Consider the following 17,919-nt stretch of genomic DNA (forward strand, 5'->3'; position numbering starts at 1 on the left):
GTACTCAAATTTCACACGTTTCAAGCTCTGATTCTTACATATTATTCTGATCAGCAAGATGGCAACACACCAAGCTGCCGTCTTCTTGCACATACAGCAGCTCCACCACAGTGGGTGCGGGGAGGTTGACGTCAGCGAGCAAAAGGCTCTGATGCTCAGTTTAAACGGCTCATGCTTGACTGAAACGCACAAGAGCTCCACTCACAGCCAAACTGTTCCCACAAAAGCATATAGCTTAAGCCACGGGAAATCTTTATTAACTCTTGAGGGGGACACATACACAGCACTCCTTTTTAGGACAACGCATGATGAATTAAAGGTTGAGACCATTTCATTTAAGGGCTAAATGCCAGTGAGTCTCAGTTTATATGGAAAAACCCTTTTTTGTGAAGTGATGAATGGATTCATCCCAGGCAATGGGTTGTTTTATCTGTGTACAGTGAGACTCATAGAGACAATTTTAAACTGAAAGTATTATGAGTAATGTGTGCAGCATATGACATAAAGTTAAAAAAAAAAAAAAAAAAAAAGTCTACAGTGAGACAAAACTTTAAGTGACTGCAGGTCACACACAAGCAGCTGCTCAACTCAGAAGAACTTAGCAGATGTTGAAACCATAACAATGACAAAACGTGTGGGTGGAAAGAGGAAAGAGTGTCCAATAATTTAATGTAGAAAACTCTTTTTTAAAAGATTATCCTCTGCTTTTAAATCTTTCTGGTTGTGTGTCATAGTAAAAAGATCCGAGGTGCACTGGTAAAATGACATATGTCATTGTTATTTTTCATTCAGAATATATCTATGTGTAAATCAAATAGCTCATATTTCACAGAGTTTTTTTTTTTTTTTTTTTTTTTTTTTTACAAATTGACCCCCACATATGTTAGTTATCTGTAAACTTCAATCAGACACAAAAACCAGGCCTCACATCCTGCTAAAATTCCCCAGGGAGCAATGCCTCTCTTTAGACTGTTGTTGTTGGTGGCAGGATATTTATTTATTTTCTTTTTATCTATATAACTTCCTGCAAGGACACTATCAAGGATTTCTTTGTGAGCACGAGCCCTACAGCCTACACCACTGATGGTTTCTTGCTTTTGATGTGGCTTTCCTTTTTCTGTTTGACAACCTTTTCTGTGTTTGACTGGCCAGTTTTTGTGCCCACTATCGTCTACTTATTGACTTAAAATTGTGTGCTAAATTGTGTTTATCTACATCTTGTGGATGTTTTTCTTGAATTTTTTGTTAACTTTGAGATCATTCTTTGGTAGTACTGAATCAACAAACTGTAAACTCAACAAGAACGTAATCTTTTACTAGCTCTATGTTAAAACTCATCCAAAACTATCCAAAAAGGCAAAAAAAAATCCTACAACAAAAATCTTGAAGTTTACATGTTGAGGGCTTCAACATGTTTCTTTTTCTGACCATTTTCTGGTCATGAGCATGTTGCTCACAATCGTAAGCATCAAGCTTCCTTCCAGTTTTCCTTTAGTTCACTAATTTAATTTTGCACCACTCTGAAAATTCAGAGCAAAAATTATTTAGCTGTTGACCAGGAAAGTTAGTTTCCAGCCCAGATTTTGCCAAAGCGGTTTTAGTCTTTCTGGAGCCAGTAAAATAAATCCCACATTTTAACATGAAGGTGCAGATACAGGGTGTTACAGAAGGACCACCTGTACACTGCTCAGAAGAGATTAATCTAGCTGACACCATAATGACTTGTGGGAAAACTGCTTTAATGTTTCATGAGAGAAGTTTTCGTATAGAGGTCTGTTGGAGCCAGAGATGTTTTGGAGCCAGCGACTAGCAGCCATCAGTGGTTTCAGGCTACACATCTGGTTCATGTCTTACAGGGGATGTCCATTTTTCTTTTCAGACTATGGTTATTTATTGGGATGTGCCATCACTGAGCATACCTTAATTTAAATGCTGGAGAGACAGAATGGAGAGGCATCACTGTGATATCATCACCAACAATCTACCACAGACACATATTAATTTAGAATAAATTATCTAACACTGTTCACCTCTGTTCTGGACCAGCCCTGTATTAATGATAAATCTGTGCTAACAGTGATATCAGACTCAAAACTGGTGAAAACACTGACTAACCATAGTTTTTTTAACATGGCATTTAAAAGCAGCCAAACTGCATGGAACAGTTCTAACTCTGTAGGAGTTCCTTATCATTCTCAGCAGAGTTTATTGTCTTTCTTAATCTATGTCAAACAGTTGCTTTAATGTAGCAGTCACATTTTCATGAAACTGGAATCTACTTTGTGTCTATGATGATTTTTTAAATTTAGTTTCAACTGCTGGAATAAATATAATATCCTGATTCTTATTTATTTGTTGAATTATTTAAGTAATTCGGTATACTACGTGTGCTGTTAGGTGCTTAAGCTGTGGTATTAGACATGTTTTCATCTGCTACACCCAAAATCAGCCAATCAAATGAATGTTGGCCCCATGATGGACTGGCAACCAGTCCAGGGTGTACCCTGCCTCTCACCAGAGGATTACTGTGATAGACTCCAGCTTCCCCGCAACCCTTAACTGGACAAGAACCAGTCATTCAGAAAATGACTGACTCAAACGAGAAAAACAAAGCAGGTGGCTGCCATCATCAAAATTCTCACCAAGGGACAGCGATTTCATTGCTGTTGATAAACTTATTATGATCAATCTTTTGCATATAAAAAAAAAGTCTGGTGCTAAGATGTGTTTAAAATTAGTGTGACTTGTGAAATACTGTCTTTCCTGTGACTCAGTCATTTTTCTAAGTTCACACCTAAAGCAGGAACTGAAACATGTTCCTTAAAGATAGAGGCTGGTACAGCAACTTCATCCTGTGAGCTACCCCTCTGCCGTTATCTTTACATCGTCTCTTCATATTCTTTTGTTATTTAAGGTTTTTATTACAACTGTTTCATGGAAGATGTTCTTTCTGAAACTATGGCATGAATCAGTGGAATTAACATGCACATTATGGCGTGTCTCATTCACAAGAAATTTGTAAAAAAAAAAAAAAAAAAGTTTTGACTGTAAAACCTTCAGTCAGTCCAAAACCAAATGGTTCTGAGTAATGTGAAAATATCAGACAACCAGTCATACCAAATGTATGCAGGATACCTTTGCTCCCATTCAGCATGAGCCATGTTTACTGCAACTCACTGGCAAAGATTTCACTCTGTCTGATGTTGGTGGTGAAAGCAGTGATTCTCAGATGTCTGTCCAGCGTCAGACTCAAATCCAGTAAATTAAACAAAAGCTGTTGTGCAATACCGCTCATGGATTAAAAAAAACACTCACTGACAAGGGATTTAAAAGAAGCTGCAGTCACAGCTTCACAATATTACAGGAAACTTTATAACATCTTATAGATGTTCCTACTTAAAAAGCTTATGAGGAGAGGTGTGTGTACAATCACAAATGATGAAACCATGAAAGTCACAAAAGGTAGATTCAGTCTGGAATAATTTATCTGTCTCCTTCACCTCTCAGTCAGTTGTTTCTCTTCTTTCTATGCTTCCATTTTATATACTGTCTACTGACAGACCCTGAATCCATAGAATGATTTTGAGTTGTTTTGTCCGTAAAAACATTATAAATCACCAAAACCTGGCCTGCTGGAAGACTGCATGCTGTTTGATGTGATGGTAAGCTGCAATGCCTCCCATGAGTGAACATATGTTTCAGGAAACATGAACCATCTGCACCGTTACACATGGGACAAAATCCCTAAGCTTCTGGTAAACACTATGTAGCGCGCAACACGCTATCTAAGCAACTCAGAAGCACAAAATAATGAATCTCTTAGCTTGAGGATTCAAGTGAAATTTCTTTAAATGGCAGTTCTGATGTTGCAGATATGGAGATGTGCCTTTCAGCCTCAAGAACCCAAGTGTGTTGAATTTATTGCTTTTTAAAACAATGCTCACGTAAACAGAAAATTACAGGAAACTTTTACAGTCTCGTATACATCATGAAGAAGGCATTCAACATCTGACCCTGGACAGTTACAGCCACAGCTGGGATTTATAAAGGAGCTGAGAAAGGTGTCTCACTTCTCTGGTGGAAATTGGCAGATGGAATTGGTTTACTGCTCAAACATACAAGAATTCATCAGCGTGTTATTTTTACTACATTCTATTAACAACAACTTGAGTCAACGCCAATGTTAACTGTAACAGCTTTACAGTAATATTTGGATCTGAAATCTATCCAGTCGCTGTTAAATAATCCAGTTCCTTCTCATTCAGCTCCCACACTGGGATATTTTCAGCACATTATTTGCTTCACTTCTAATTTCAGTACCATTTACTCATTTTTTCTGCTCCATTCATTATTATGCAAATCTACCTTTAACATCAGGTTTCTATTGTTTGGGTCACCAAAAAGATCCTCCTCAGAAGAAACAAACCTGTTGCTGGAGACCGAAAGGCACTAAACTCATCCTTTTAAGGAAGAAGTTTTGGGTGTTGCGAACACTTATTCAATAGAAATAACACAGATCTAGCTTCCTTCTAAGTCTGTATTATATTTTGATGAGGATTGGAAGAACTCGCTTAAGGGAAACAGATGAACAAAAATAAGGAGCAAGAAACATGGTGATACTATTTGGCTACTGAGGAAATGGCTGTTTCTAAACACACATCGTTGTGCTCAAACAAGCAATAAAAGGTTAGTCCTTAAATTGATTTTTTTTTATGTGATTAATCTGGTATGACAGCTTCCAAAGAAAAATTAGACTTTTTTATTGTGGGATTTTGTTTGAAACTAAGATAAAATAAGGGAGGGTAAATACAGAGTGCTCCGGGAATAATTTCTTTCTCAGATTGTGTTTATTGGGCTCTACTTATATAAAGTTATATCACTAAAAGGATCAGAATTCTATTTTTGAGTCACGTTGGTGTTTACAAAGAACAACAAGCCACTGAAGCTTTCCTGCCTTTGAGAGATTTACTTCCTTCAAGATCGTTATAAATCTTCCCGGAGCATAAACAGGAAGAATGTCATCTGCATTTCTGCAGAATTAATTGCCTTAAAAAAAAGCATCAGTTTTCAAAGAACATGGGATCGACAGCAAAGTTTAGAGCTTCTGAACTGCTACTATGGTCATGCTGTGAACATTTATTTAAAAAATAAAAAAAACAAAACCTTTTTTCAGCCTCATGAGGAAACATTACTCTGACTGATGATGAGACGTCAGCAGGGAGGTCCAGTCCAAAACATTCAGTTTTTAAAAATGGAGTTCAGTGTCTTTTATCAGTATGTTTGACTCTATTCCATCCTGGTGATAGAGGTGGTCTCCAGATGCTTCCTGCAGCTCATTTCGTCACTATGTACAAATCTGGGCTACTTTTATTCCACTGTTATTGTTGGAGCCATTGTTTTCAGACAAAGTCCTGATAAGAACTACAGCATGCAAACACATATATGCCAAATCTTGATGATGCTTCAGTAGCATAAAGTCTGGGCTGGACGCTAATAAATGTCACGTGTATACTGTATATTTGTTGGCTTTCCTTTGTGGAAGATCCTGTCTGTTCATACAGGAAACGAAATTTGATGTTGACGCCACCATTCATATACATCAACAAATGAATGAGAAATGATAACCCTCTCTTAACTAGACTTGGGGGGGGGGGGCATCCTCAAAAAGACACATCGTGGCGTCACAGGCAGCACATTTGCTTCCGCTCAGGCTGAGGACTCAAATACTGTTTCCTCTGAAGTGGAAGTGGGAGTCATGGCCAGAGAAACTCTTTCATTGCGGTCAGACTTGGCCACCCATTAAGTTGCCTTGTGGTGGCATCGTGCAGCAGTAACCCAGCCAAAAGACTGCAGAAACACTCTGCCCGGCATGCATAAACTGCCAAAATCAACAAATCATCAAATCTACCCAACATTTGGTCAGATTTGATATGTGTAACAGTGATGGATTTACTATGGCAACAGAGTCTAATGATGAGCCATCCCAAAAATAATACCTCTCAAAGAGCTTGCATGTGCACGCTACAGAAAAACCTCATGAGAAATCTGACTTGTAACAAAAGCTGTGCACTCCAGAAACAGCCCTGGAGAATAACTGTCTGATGTTCTTGTTGGCACGACCATGTAGGGAAATCCTGATGAAAATGTTACCCTGAGCTAAAATTAACCTGAATATTTCTCCTTTAGTATCCTGTAAAGGCTATTAACACTTTCACTTGAGGCCAAAGTATTTAGCTGAACTTATTTATGACAGTGTAGATTACATTTTCCACTTGATTTATCATCGCAGTGCACCGCTCCTGTATTTTCTCAAAAGTTTTTCATTTTATTTTTCATAAATAGGTGCTTGATTTTCTGCCACATGTAACAGAAGACAGCTGGGTTTGATTACTTTTCTGTTAAATACTTTCACTGGATCAGTTTTCTTGGCCTGAGCAAAATGAAATGGGGGGAGGGGGTAGCATCAAGGGAATAGCACATTTCTGCTAAACTTTAAAGGGGCGAACAAAGCAGGTAGTGTGGCATGGCTCTCTGTTTCCACATGCCAAACGGTGCTGAGACTTTGTCTCACTGGAGACTGTGTGGGATGCAGCAACAGGAACTCCTGCTTCACTTTACTCTCCTGGGTTTCCTGTTTGTCTGCAGAGAGCAGACTAGGGTCAAACAGTAAGTGTAGTTGATTTTTCACGTTAGTTTAGGCTAACTTTGAAGAGCAGGTTAGTGGATTCTATTGAAGCGTGAAGGTCAACTACAATCAGGCAATCTGTCAATCAAAAAAAAAAGCATGTTCAGATATTTCATTTGAATTATCCAGATGTTTTAGGTTGCACATTTATATCCTATGAGTCACATCCTACAGTCTGAAAGTAAAAAATACTTACAGAAACACCATTGGAAGTACAAAATGTGAGTATTTGGCATTTATTTATATATAGTTGTAACAAACTGTTAACTGGAGTCAGACTCCTGTACTTGTCTGCTATCATACACAACATTAAAGCTCACAAGAATCTGCAGCTTGTGAATTTTTGCATTATTGCTTAAACATTTAAGCAAAACACCCATTTTCAAAATGAATGTTAATTCACTTTTTTTTTTAATAAAAAACAACATTCTCTTTGGAGCTATGCCCTCATTATTGGAGTTACAAGTGGGAGACCCGCACAGGACTGGGAGATGTATTAATCAAACTAATGTTATATTACTGAATCTAGATGGAAGACAGATATCTGTAACAAAATAAATGAGAAAACAGTTCACCAAAATCTTTTCAAACAAGCTATAAAAGTCATGATATTGACACAGAGGCAGCATGCAAATTATATCATCAGTTTGCAGAAATAATGGTAGACATAACATAGTTATTTCTGTAAGCTTAAAGACCACCATCAGTGCCTGTATGTTTCATGAAAATCCCGTGCACTGTATTGCATAGTCAAGATTTCCATTCAGACATATGAGACCAGAAAGGACATAGAAACATTTGGCTTTACCACATATATGTGCATCACAGAGATGCCTCAGCAACAACAGCAGCCATCGAAATAACATTTGATGGACCTCGAAATACTCCAGTGGTGCCACACAAATGTTGGGATGACATGAGATATACATGTAGGACACAGTGTAATACAGGCTAAGGGAAGAGTATTAAAAAAAAGTGTTTGTGGGGAGGGAGGGGGGAGTAGGAAGCTTTACCAGCTAAATTAAAGACACAGCTGTTACAGACACAGCTCGGTGCTTATTTTAGATCCTCCTCACGAGAGAAACCTTTCTTGACCAGAAATGGACCTGGCTTTTGGCATGATTTCAATGCTCACGTGGGCTCCACAGTAATGGGACTGCCACAGTAAAGACACGGATGATGATGGATGAACAGTCAACGACGTAAACACGGATAAAGTGCAGAACACCTAACAAAGAAATACTTACACTGTATTTACTGAGACAAGCAATAAATCAAGCTAAGTGAGCGGTCAACTTGAACTTAAATAGTACCTGACAGAATGAATAATGATTGCTACATGTTCTGTACTAATACGCATTTCACAAAGTAATATTAACATTACACCTGTTACACTTTTTAATTTACGGTTGAGTGTATCACTATATCTCCCATCAATATAAATCCATACTTCAAATATTTAAGCTATGCTACAACAATGCATTATGTAAACCAAGCTACCGTGGCAGAAAGTTAAAGTTCTTAGTTGTACAAGATAAGTAATGAAACAAATCAAACTGAAAAACTGCTTAAAGTCAGTGGTTTCCTTGTGAAATGAGTTACGTTCTTCTCACACACAGCACCTCTGTCATTAGGTCATCTGAACTTCTCATCATTCATCAGTCATCACAACTGCTTTCCCTCCCTAAAATGTGAAGTACGACTCAAGTGAAAGCCAGCATGGAGTTTATTTAGCTAAAAATAGCCAAACAAAGACCATCTGGAGGACTGGTATGGCAATGGTCAGTGCCAAAGTAAACATGCTTAAAATGAGCAACAAGGAAGCCCTGCATAATTTCAGAAGAAATTACCCTTGAAAAAGTGAGATACTGAACTATCAGCTCCTGTGTTCTCAGTTTTGTGTCACCTACTAAGGGGTAGGTCCTCTGTTTTATTTGATTTCAGATGGTGAAATTGCGCCAACATTTCTTAAAACTGATAAACCAATCAGGCTCGTCTGCAGCTCCACATATCTAATTAAAAACAGAAAATCCAGGTCATTTAACTAGCCTAACATGTAGCCCTAAAAATCAGTCTCTTTGCAGCACGCTACCCTAAAAGCCCTCTCTCAGTTGACTGGCCAACTTTCTGAAAGCCAGTTAAGCAATAAAATTCACTGTTTCTTGGTCGCTCTGCCAGAGGTGCTTGTGCTTGTGGCAGTTGAGTGTATAAATAAATCCCTTCCTTGCGGACAATATTCTGTGACACGCACACACAATAACTACATTCTACTTTCATCACACTTAAGAGCAGTCAGAAATGAAGATTTTATAGTTTCATTACTGTTATGGCAGACAAATGAGGAACTTATGAAGACAACAAAAGGGGTCGACAGATGGTCACAGTTATTATAAACGTGAGAGTGGCCCAGAATAGCTCATGGCCTGCCTCCACTGGCCCTCATGCATCAGGACTTCAGCAATCAACCCTGACGTGAGAGTTTTCCATAAGCAGCTCCAGCGTGCAGTTACAGTTGACACGACAGCACCCTGTTGAGACTTTACTCTCAGTGTTTTCACTGTATGTTTTGGTTGAGAAAAAGGTGGGGTGAGGTGCACAAGTCCCCCCCATCCAGAGAGGATGCAGTCCAGCAACCAGCTGGTTTCCATTAGCATAACTCTTCTGAGGAATGGCAGGACTGGCTCACGGGGCAGACGCATGAAGTAGATAGATGATTCGATTGGTCAAGCGGACAAGACCGTTTCTAAAAGAGTCAGATCAACCCTGTGGAGATTTCTTTAGCTTTCCTTTTAAGATTAAGCCTAACACATGCTACCTCATGACAAAAACTCATCTCAAAACTGTTATCAGGTCGTAATTTCAGGCCATGTTAACTTTCATATATGTTTAAGTCCATTCAGCCTGTAAACAGTCTGGTAAGGATGTCATTTGGGGACCACACCTTTCCATTCCTGTGTGGTTTTACAACTTTTGGTAACTCACTTCTGCTTTTGTGCTGAGCAGGTGGACTATGTGGCCATGCAATTCACACCTCAGTAAAACCTTTTCAAATATTCCAGAAATCACCCCAAAACTTATTTGTCTTCTCCAAAATTAAACATTCACTGTGAGCAAAAGGAACAATTCACTTGAGGATGCCATTCTTTTACTTTCTCGTTGAAAGCTGGAGAAGAAAACCACTCGCATGATGCAGGTGACTGAAGACATTTAGCATTAAAGCTGACAACAGGAAACAGTCAGCCTGCTCTATGTAAATGTAACCAAGTCTGCCTTGTTGCAGCTCTAGAGATGGCTCAGTCTCTGTTATGACCGTCAACAACTCTGTTTTTCATTACAGACATCAAAGTGTATTTCATCCAGTGACTTTAGTGCCTGAACTAACCTGCAGAGAAGTGAAACAGTGCTTCCCCCTGAAGTAATATCTGACCTGATGGATGGCACTTTAAGTAGAAGTGTGTTTATTCACGCAGCCAGAAAGATGCCACAGGTTTGTGGCAGCTACGAGCTACAACTGAGGGATAACTCACTTGGCCACCCACAAACCTTTATAATGCTTGGTTCAAGTGTTGAAATGTCAGATTTACTCTTGGCAGAAGCGCTGCTCTACTCTGCACCACTTACTCTCATATTAATGCTGTTTGTGTTGAAAAACTTGGAGGGAAAAAAGTGAACATTAAAATAGAAATGTTAGACTCTTAAAAGAGCTTAACTGTCCAGGTTAAACATGTCAGTCTTCCAGGAACAAACCTTGGTAACTGTAACATGTGTGCTGTGTTGAATAAAAATATAATGGGTCTGAGCATAGTGCATTCATTATAGCCTGAATAGTTGAAGTAGGGGTGCTGTAATGACAGCCTTCCTCAGCTGGCAGTCCTGCCTCCCACAGTGAACGCGCCTCAAGAGCACCATTAAGAATGCCAGTGAAATTTACAGGCCAGTCGTGGGCCTCCGAATTAAAGCAGCAGGACAAGGATGGTGCCTTCAGGATGGGGACCCTCCGTGACCACAAGACTAAATCACAGTGAAACACAATAGAGGGACTATGAGATGACAAAGGAGACTCTGTTTCCTGTTTCTGCAGAGGCACACTTGAGCAGCATGAGTTCAGGGACCATCAAGCTCATGAATGTTACCTTTAACCTAACCCAGCAGGGTGACACAAATAACTTTCCAGCAGATGACTGCTAAGATGTGGCCGTCTGCTACAGAAACCATTCCTAATGACGCTATGGGTGATGCCACAGCCCTCACTCTATCTTGACATTTTAATTTCTCTGTTGCTGTGCTCTGCCAAATATTTTAGCAGGAAGTAAACACACTTTGATCCAACCCAAAGACTACATAAATAAATATGGAAGAAAACACTCATAAGCAAATAACTTGTGTCACAAATCAGCACTGCAGGACAAGAACACTCTGTGTCATGGGAAAGTAGCTGGGAGATCAGCTGAGGACATGACGAAGGAAAAACACAGCCAGGGGCGGAACCACACGACCCAAACTTACTTTAACGTAGGCAGTGTAGCGCTGGCACTCCTGTTTGTTGATGTCCAAGCTCAGCTGCTGGCTCATCTGGCTGACCTGAGATCCACTGTGAGTGAAGTAAACCCTAGAAGGCTGGCTCTTCTGTCGCTTATCCACCACATCAGCAGTCAAGTTGTACAGCAACTCTGAGAAAAAGTCAGAAACACTGTTACGCATCACATCACCCGGCAGTGATAATTCTTTCGAGTTAAGAAAATCCTGGGAAACACTTGAGGAATGCAGGGTTTGGTTTTTCTGGTGATCATCATTAAAAGATGGGAAAAAATAAATGATTGGCTATTGCAGTCAAATTAAAATGAGTTAAGAGGGAAGATGGAAACAGTTTTTGGTCAGATTATTGGGTACTGCAAACTAAATTGGGTTGTAACATGAAAACAGTGAAAATTTCTGAAGATATAATTCAATTATCTCATAGTTTTGCTTCTAAAATGACCAATACTTAATAACCAGTCATGGAGAGGTATGAAAAATAGCAAAACTGCATTGGGTGCTGCATCTTTTCATTATAGCCGATGCTGAACGCAACTTCAGGCGAAGGAATTTTTCTATTTCCTGAATAAAATGGGACACTCAAGTAACAACATTTTTGTTAGTAAGATACTGTTTACATGATGCTGAGAGACAGGAATGTGAAATCTACTAGCAACTCATGAATAACAAACTAGAAGTCAACTTTTAGCTAAACATATATGAGTCTTTGGCCATTTTAAATCAATTTCTCTGAATGAATCAACTCCATTCTGTCGTAATTTCCTAAAGAGGGTGTCATACTGGTAAAACAGTGGGAGGGGCAGTAAACACACCCCAGCAGGACCAAAGTCTACTGTTTATGTCGTCCAGCAAAGTAAAACACCATGAGCTCATTCCAGAGGAGGTAAAGGAAGGTTTCATGATGGGTGTCACCCAACACATGGCGCTCCACTTTCCATAGCGATCGCCAGATGACTAAACAGAGAGGCTTTATTCTGTCCAGCCAGGACACAATCATTATGCAACGACAGGGCTCCTGTTCCCCTGGGTGGGGTGGGGGGGTTTGACTCTGCGAGTGACCACACCCAAACACTGGAACTGGACTGCACTTCAGTCCGTTAGCAAAAGCTGAGAGAGTAAACCATCAGCTATTCTGAGTCAAGCATTGCCCAAAAGGCTGAAGTGAGTCAGCATGAGTGTGGTTATAAAATTTAACATATTTAGTTAAATAAAGCTTTGGAAGTCAGAATTATACTGTCAGACAACACAGAAAGAGTAGTTGTTGGCTAATGTTGGTCATCATCAGGGAGACATTTTTTTTAAGCACAGATCAGTGCTTGAAAATGTAAATGTAAAAAATCACAGTTGGTCACTTAATGCAATGCTGTACATATTTTTTTACACAGCTCATTTGCATATCTAATAATAACATTTAGGAGCAATGATGAAGCAGAGATTTGTGTGTGATTTGCTTTTTCCCCCCTCTAGAAATGAACACCTCACACACTCAGCTTGCTGAGCTGAAGTGGGCTGAGATGTTCAATATTTGAGCAGTTTAGAAAAGTGCTTCTTCACACTAAACAACGCTAAGCTAAAGAGATTTAAGCACCATCTACAAATGCTTCTCCCGGTCACATGAACCATTATTCTTGTAACCTAAGTAGAGTAAACTGCAGAATGAGTTCTGTGCAAGCTGACGGAATATATTGGTGTTTACTATTAACTTAATATTTATCTTTTTACATTTTCAAGGACAACCTTTATACATTTAAAATAGTTTTTTTTATTCAGTATTTATTTTTTTAAAATACATAATTGATTCAAAAGCATCCTACTCACTTATGAAAATAATTTATTTCACACAGTCCATTATAAGCATGCCTTGGCGTGTCCCTCTGCTCATTTTTCTCATTTAGTTGTAATCAGGATGTTTTGGCCTATAAACTTTGAGCGGCGGTTGTGCAGACACAGAAAAACATAGTGATCAATTCAAATAGTATTTTACACACTCATTAGGCCCATTTAGGTCTTTGACAAACAGCAAGATGTTTGTTAAAATAAAATAATTAAAAAAAAAAAATACGATTCACTAACTTTTAACTGTATTTTAATTTTTTCTAAAGGTATAAGAATGTATCAGAGAAAACAAGGCTGGCGTTCCTCTCAGATACCATTCTGTATACTAAGCTACACTAAAGACTTCCAACTGTATACTTCTTTAATAGATATGATGGGTTCACATATTTCCTTTTAATTCTTGGCGTAACACTAAACTAGTAGATTAAAAGCCCATCAAACTGTTTTTTTTAAGCCACACTTTGATTAACCAGAATTTATCACCTATTTGTCCAGGCAGCTGTCGTCCCCGGAATCGCATGCATACAGTGACATTAAAGCAGTTTAGGTTCTGGTGGCCCTCGTGGCACTGCGGCACAGAGATGTTGATGGAGATGGGTAGGAAGATGGAAATATCCACTGTAATGACAGGCCGAGACCTGCAACCACAGAAACCAGAACAGAAACTCAGTGTGGGAGAGACCAAACATTCTGACAACAGAGAAGACAAAAATGCTGCTTTGCTTCTCACTGCAGCATCACAGAGAATTGGACGATTACTCACCTCAGCAGCACCACACTGTCTGCCATGAAAGCTCCAATAGTGATATCTGTAGCAAAGACATGGTTGATATGACTATAAAGCAATATCCAGTGTCAGCAGTCTTTACACCTACAAATCCTAAACAATGCACAGAAATCCTCATCTGTCATTCTGGCTCTGACTGACTGTCAGCTGTGGAATGCAGTAAACAAGATGCCTCTATCGCGTCTGAAACTGCAGCTGCCTGAGAATAAGACGCTACAACGCTGAGAGAAAGCAAAATATTCAGCAATCCAATATTTTTCCATTTGATGTGCTTTATTTTCATCGCGTGCTTATGAAAAGATGTCATGACCGTACCTGCGTATCCATTGCCATCCATGTCCACATTGCCTGAGATGGACTGGCCAAACATCTGCAGGCCAGGGTTTACACTGCGTCCAGACAGTTTCTGGAACAAATGAGACCAGCTGTCACGTAACTAAATATGGGCATGCGAGCCAACATGGACGAAAGGCCCCAATGTGTGATTTGTTTGTGTTTAAAAAAACAATAAATGATCAGATTCTCACACTCAACCACTGAAATGAGGTGAGAAGTTTGAATATAGGAAATGAGTTCAGAGCTCCTTCTCTCAAAGACGAGTATCGAAGGTGGTTTGAACACCAGCAACAGATGCTTCCCCCTTTTAGAAGACTAGCAGAAGGAACTGCGCCTCCAAACTAGCCTGTGAGGCCACTGGGGCTCATTTAGAAGAAAATAAGTGGGAAACCTTAGTGGGTCTGTTCACTGTGTTTCTGTTGTGACCCTGGACAATGTTACAGCTTGAGAGGATGAACTGGGGCATGCAACTTCCAGCTGCAACATTTCCACTCGTCACGCAGCTATTAACTCGCAATTAAAGGGAACCTCAAGCTTCTTAACAAGACACAGCATGTGTTACTAAAGCTGTAAATAAACGAATAAATACCAACATGATGAAACAGTGGATGACAGGATAAGATGGTTATATCAGATGAAATTATATGAGTTACCATGGAGTATTTTCTGGTTATTCCTGTGGCATCTCCATGGTAGATATAGACAGCTCCTCCGTAGCCATCCTCTTTAGGTGCTCCTATAGCTACGTCTGCCAGGACATATAAGGACAAAAAATGTCACACAAATGATTGAGTACACAAATGACTGAGTGTGTCTGCGTGTGTAAAAAAGCTTTCATTAACCCTCTGTATACTTCCAGATGGCTTGTGCTTGGGAAACACGGCCTGAAACCAATCCTCATAACAGACAATTAAGGGTTGTTAGTGGTCATAAAACTTGTGTGACCTCTGAGAAAGTGGAAACAAGACTATAAAGTGCTGCCAAGAGCACTGAAACACTCTTTGCTTAGCCCATTTCAACAGAAAACTCCATATATGAACTTCCTTTTATAAACCAAAGCCCTTCTACACAATGTGTTGCTGCATTACAGGCAGAAACGTTGAGAATTTCTGACTTATTAAATCGTGCAAGAATTGAAGTCTACTGTCAATGTGGCCACATGTAAATTTACAGTAGCGCTTTGAAATTAAATGGCAGCAGTTCAGTTGTAAATAATTACACATCAGTCAGCCTGGCTCTTTCCGCAATCCAAGAGTGATGAGTAACAAAATGATTTATACTTCCCAGCTGCCATCTTTCTCCGCATACACACACACATGCTGTGCCAGGCTGCACGCCTTCAGGCGTATCTCACACAGAGATGAAAACAGGCAGAAGCTGCAAGCTGTGATTCAAGGTGGATGCCAAGAAAACAGATGATGTATACGTATAAGTGAGTGCTGGTGCATAATATGGTTTGTGTCTGGTTGATTGGGTGAAAAAGGATGGATGATTGAGATGGGATCTCAACCATCCATCCTCTGCTTGCAGGCTAATGTGAGCATTGTAAACTGTGCCACTATTTACTTCATTTGCATTGAATGCAACCAAGCTGAGCCCATTCTTTGTGTTGAAGATTCATAGATCACTGGAGTCATTAAAATTATGTGCACAGACAGAACATGACATCTATCTTTAGTGAGAGATAAATATATGTTTTTCTCCTCCACACTATCATCCTTTAAGCTAAATATCCCAAAATTCTGACCCAAAAACCCCAAAGGAATCATAATTAAAAATATAAATATTTCTTTATAATTAAACATTTCGCTTCTAGTCTCTTTTTTACTAACCTTGATAACCGTCATCATCGATATCACCGATCGCTGCGATGCACTCTCCAAAGTGTGCATTGAAAGCATTGTCACCCGTCAAGATGACATCCTCCTCCATCACACCCTGGATGGGAACAAGATGCAGTCAGAGAAGACTTTTTAGATCAAGAGTTACCATAAACAATCCAAAGTCGCAAAGTATCTTGCTGCTGTAAAATTACTGCAGCATTTCTTCGATAAAATCTCATGGACCCATCTGGAGATAGCAGTCTTTCAACCAAGAGATTAAACTAGCAGATAGCTGCAATAATTCTTAAAGAAAAAAAAAGTACAACAGAAGCTCAGGTCTCAAATTACCACACTGCCCAATAACACACTGCATTTCACTGTTTCTGTCTGGTTACTTGATGATTTACGTGGTCAGAGACAAATGAAACAGCGTACAGATGAACATGTGCTGGATAACAGGGAGAGAAAGTACACATAGTAAAATAAATTTACAAGTTACTGTATTTTGTCCCTGCTCATTCACATATCTCACTCACATTGCCTTTGCTGAGGTACACAGACACCTGGCCCTCATCCCGGAGCTGGCTGTGCATGGGTGCCCCCACCAGCAGGTCCGACAGGCCGTCCTGGTTCAGATCAACTGCACACAATGATGAGCCAAAGTAAGAGCCCATCTGGAACCAAGTCGAGCCACAGAGCAATGGGTCAGATCACAGGCAGTACCTTCATACATTTAAAGCACACATCACGCTCTCACTGAATTCGCTCCTGCTTTTAAATCTCTACCAACATAAAAGGAATATTTGCACAACCTATGTCTTCAAGCAACTGTGACTTTCCTTTATTTACTCAGCATGAAAAGCATTAGCGACCTCGCCGGTTTTGGTTTGTGGTTGAAATGGCTGTTGCTGTCTAAACACGAGCACAGACATAAACAGTGTGGTTCTAACAACAAAGCAATTAGAGCATTGTGTCTGCAATGTATCTCAGCAGTCAGCTACATGGCAGGCAAACATGTTTGTTTGGTTTCTGATGCAAGAAAGCAGAGCAGTAAACAATAGTATAACTGCGTGAAAATAATAATAATAAAAGAGGACAATTTTTTAAAAAAATCTCTGGAACAATACAAGGCCACATTCTGGTTCATACCATTTTCCCTGAGGCTTGAAAACTCTTCACCAAAGACACACCATCAATTTTGAAAATGTAAACCTGTACAGGAGAAAAACAAAATCAGTGTAGCGAGCAGCATGTGCGGACTTCAACTCGAAGCGTGAGATGAAATCCCTACTTTTCCAGTGCCGCTGTGCTGAGGTGCCCCTGCAGCTATGTCTATAACATTTGGAGAGGAGAAGTGTCCTGCAGTCACCGCATAACCTGGAGAAGCAGAAAACGGATCAGTCACAGCTCCTCCGTGCTGATATATTGTACTTGACATGAAAAACAATCTATCTTTTTAAACTCGCTTTAGCCCGTATGAAGCTGATAATGTCCTCTCTCTTACCAAGGTAGCTGTATCTGTGGGAGTCAATGTTGTCTTTGTTTGGGCTGTAGAAAGTATCAGATGTCATGTTGTACACTTTAATAGTCCCAGTCCAGTAGTACGACCCCGGCGCCCCCATCACCACCAGCTCCTGAGAAGGAAAAGCCCCACATGCATGCAGATGATTAAGACAGGGATTCTCCTGCTATCTGTGCCGTGATAAGTTTGTATTTGAGAGCAGGAAGAAAAAAGAAAGGAAAGAAAAACACTGCTGGGTGGATGTCTGGTTAACCGATGCCACAGAATGGTTTGTGCTATCTGCTCCTAGACACACATCCACATGGCATGCCAGCAGCTTCCTGTGATGTGTTGAGGAGTCCACAGCCAAAGCAAAGCTAAAGGCTGTAAAAATGAGTTGATCACAGTCTTTGTA

General features: G+C 39.8%; 1 protein-coding gene across 1 annotated transcript in view; it reads right to left on the bottom strand.

Annotated features, from left to right (window-relative positions):
- Positions 1-17,919, bottom strand: part of itga9 (integrin, alpha 9) — a 50,859-nt gene that overhangs the window by 23,626 nt on the left and 9,314 nt on the right. Inside the window, exons 6-15 of the mRNA XM_079248576.1 lie at positions 17,508-17,637; positions 17,295-17,380; positions 17,153-17,215; positions 16,540-16,677; positions 16,013-16,118; positions 14,834-14,928; positions 14,160-14,250; positions 13,821-13,866; positions 13,541-13,695; positions 11,192-11,355 (exon numbers count right to left, since the gene is read on the bottom strand). Of these exons, the coding sequence (XP_079104702.1) occupies positions 11,192-11,355; positions 13,541-13,695; positions 13,821-13,866; positions 14,160-14,250; positions 14,834-14,928; positions 16,013-16,118; positions 16,540-16,677; positions 17,153-17,215; positions 17,295-17,380; positions 17,508-17,637 (1,074 nt within the window). The remainder of the gene's footprint in view (positions 1-11,191; positions 11,356-13,540; positions 13,696-13,820; positions 13,867-14,159; positions 14,251-14,833; positions 14,929-16,012; positions 16,119-16,539; positions 16,678-17,152; positions 17,216-17,294; positions 17,381-17,507; positions 17,638-17,919) is intronic.

Source organism: Telmatherina bonti (assembly GCF_933228915.1).
Source record: "Telmatherina bonti genome assembly, chromosome: 11".
Classification (NCBI taxonomy): domain Eukaryota; kingdom Metazoa; phylum Chordata; class Actinopteri; order Atheriniformes; family Telmatherinidae; genus Telmatherina; species Telmatherina bonti.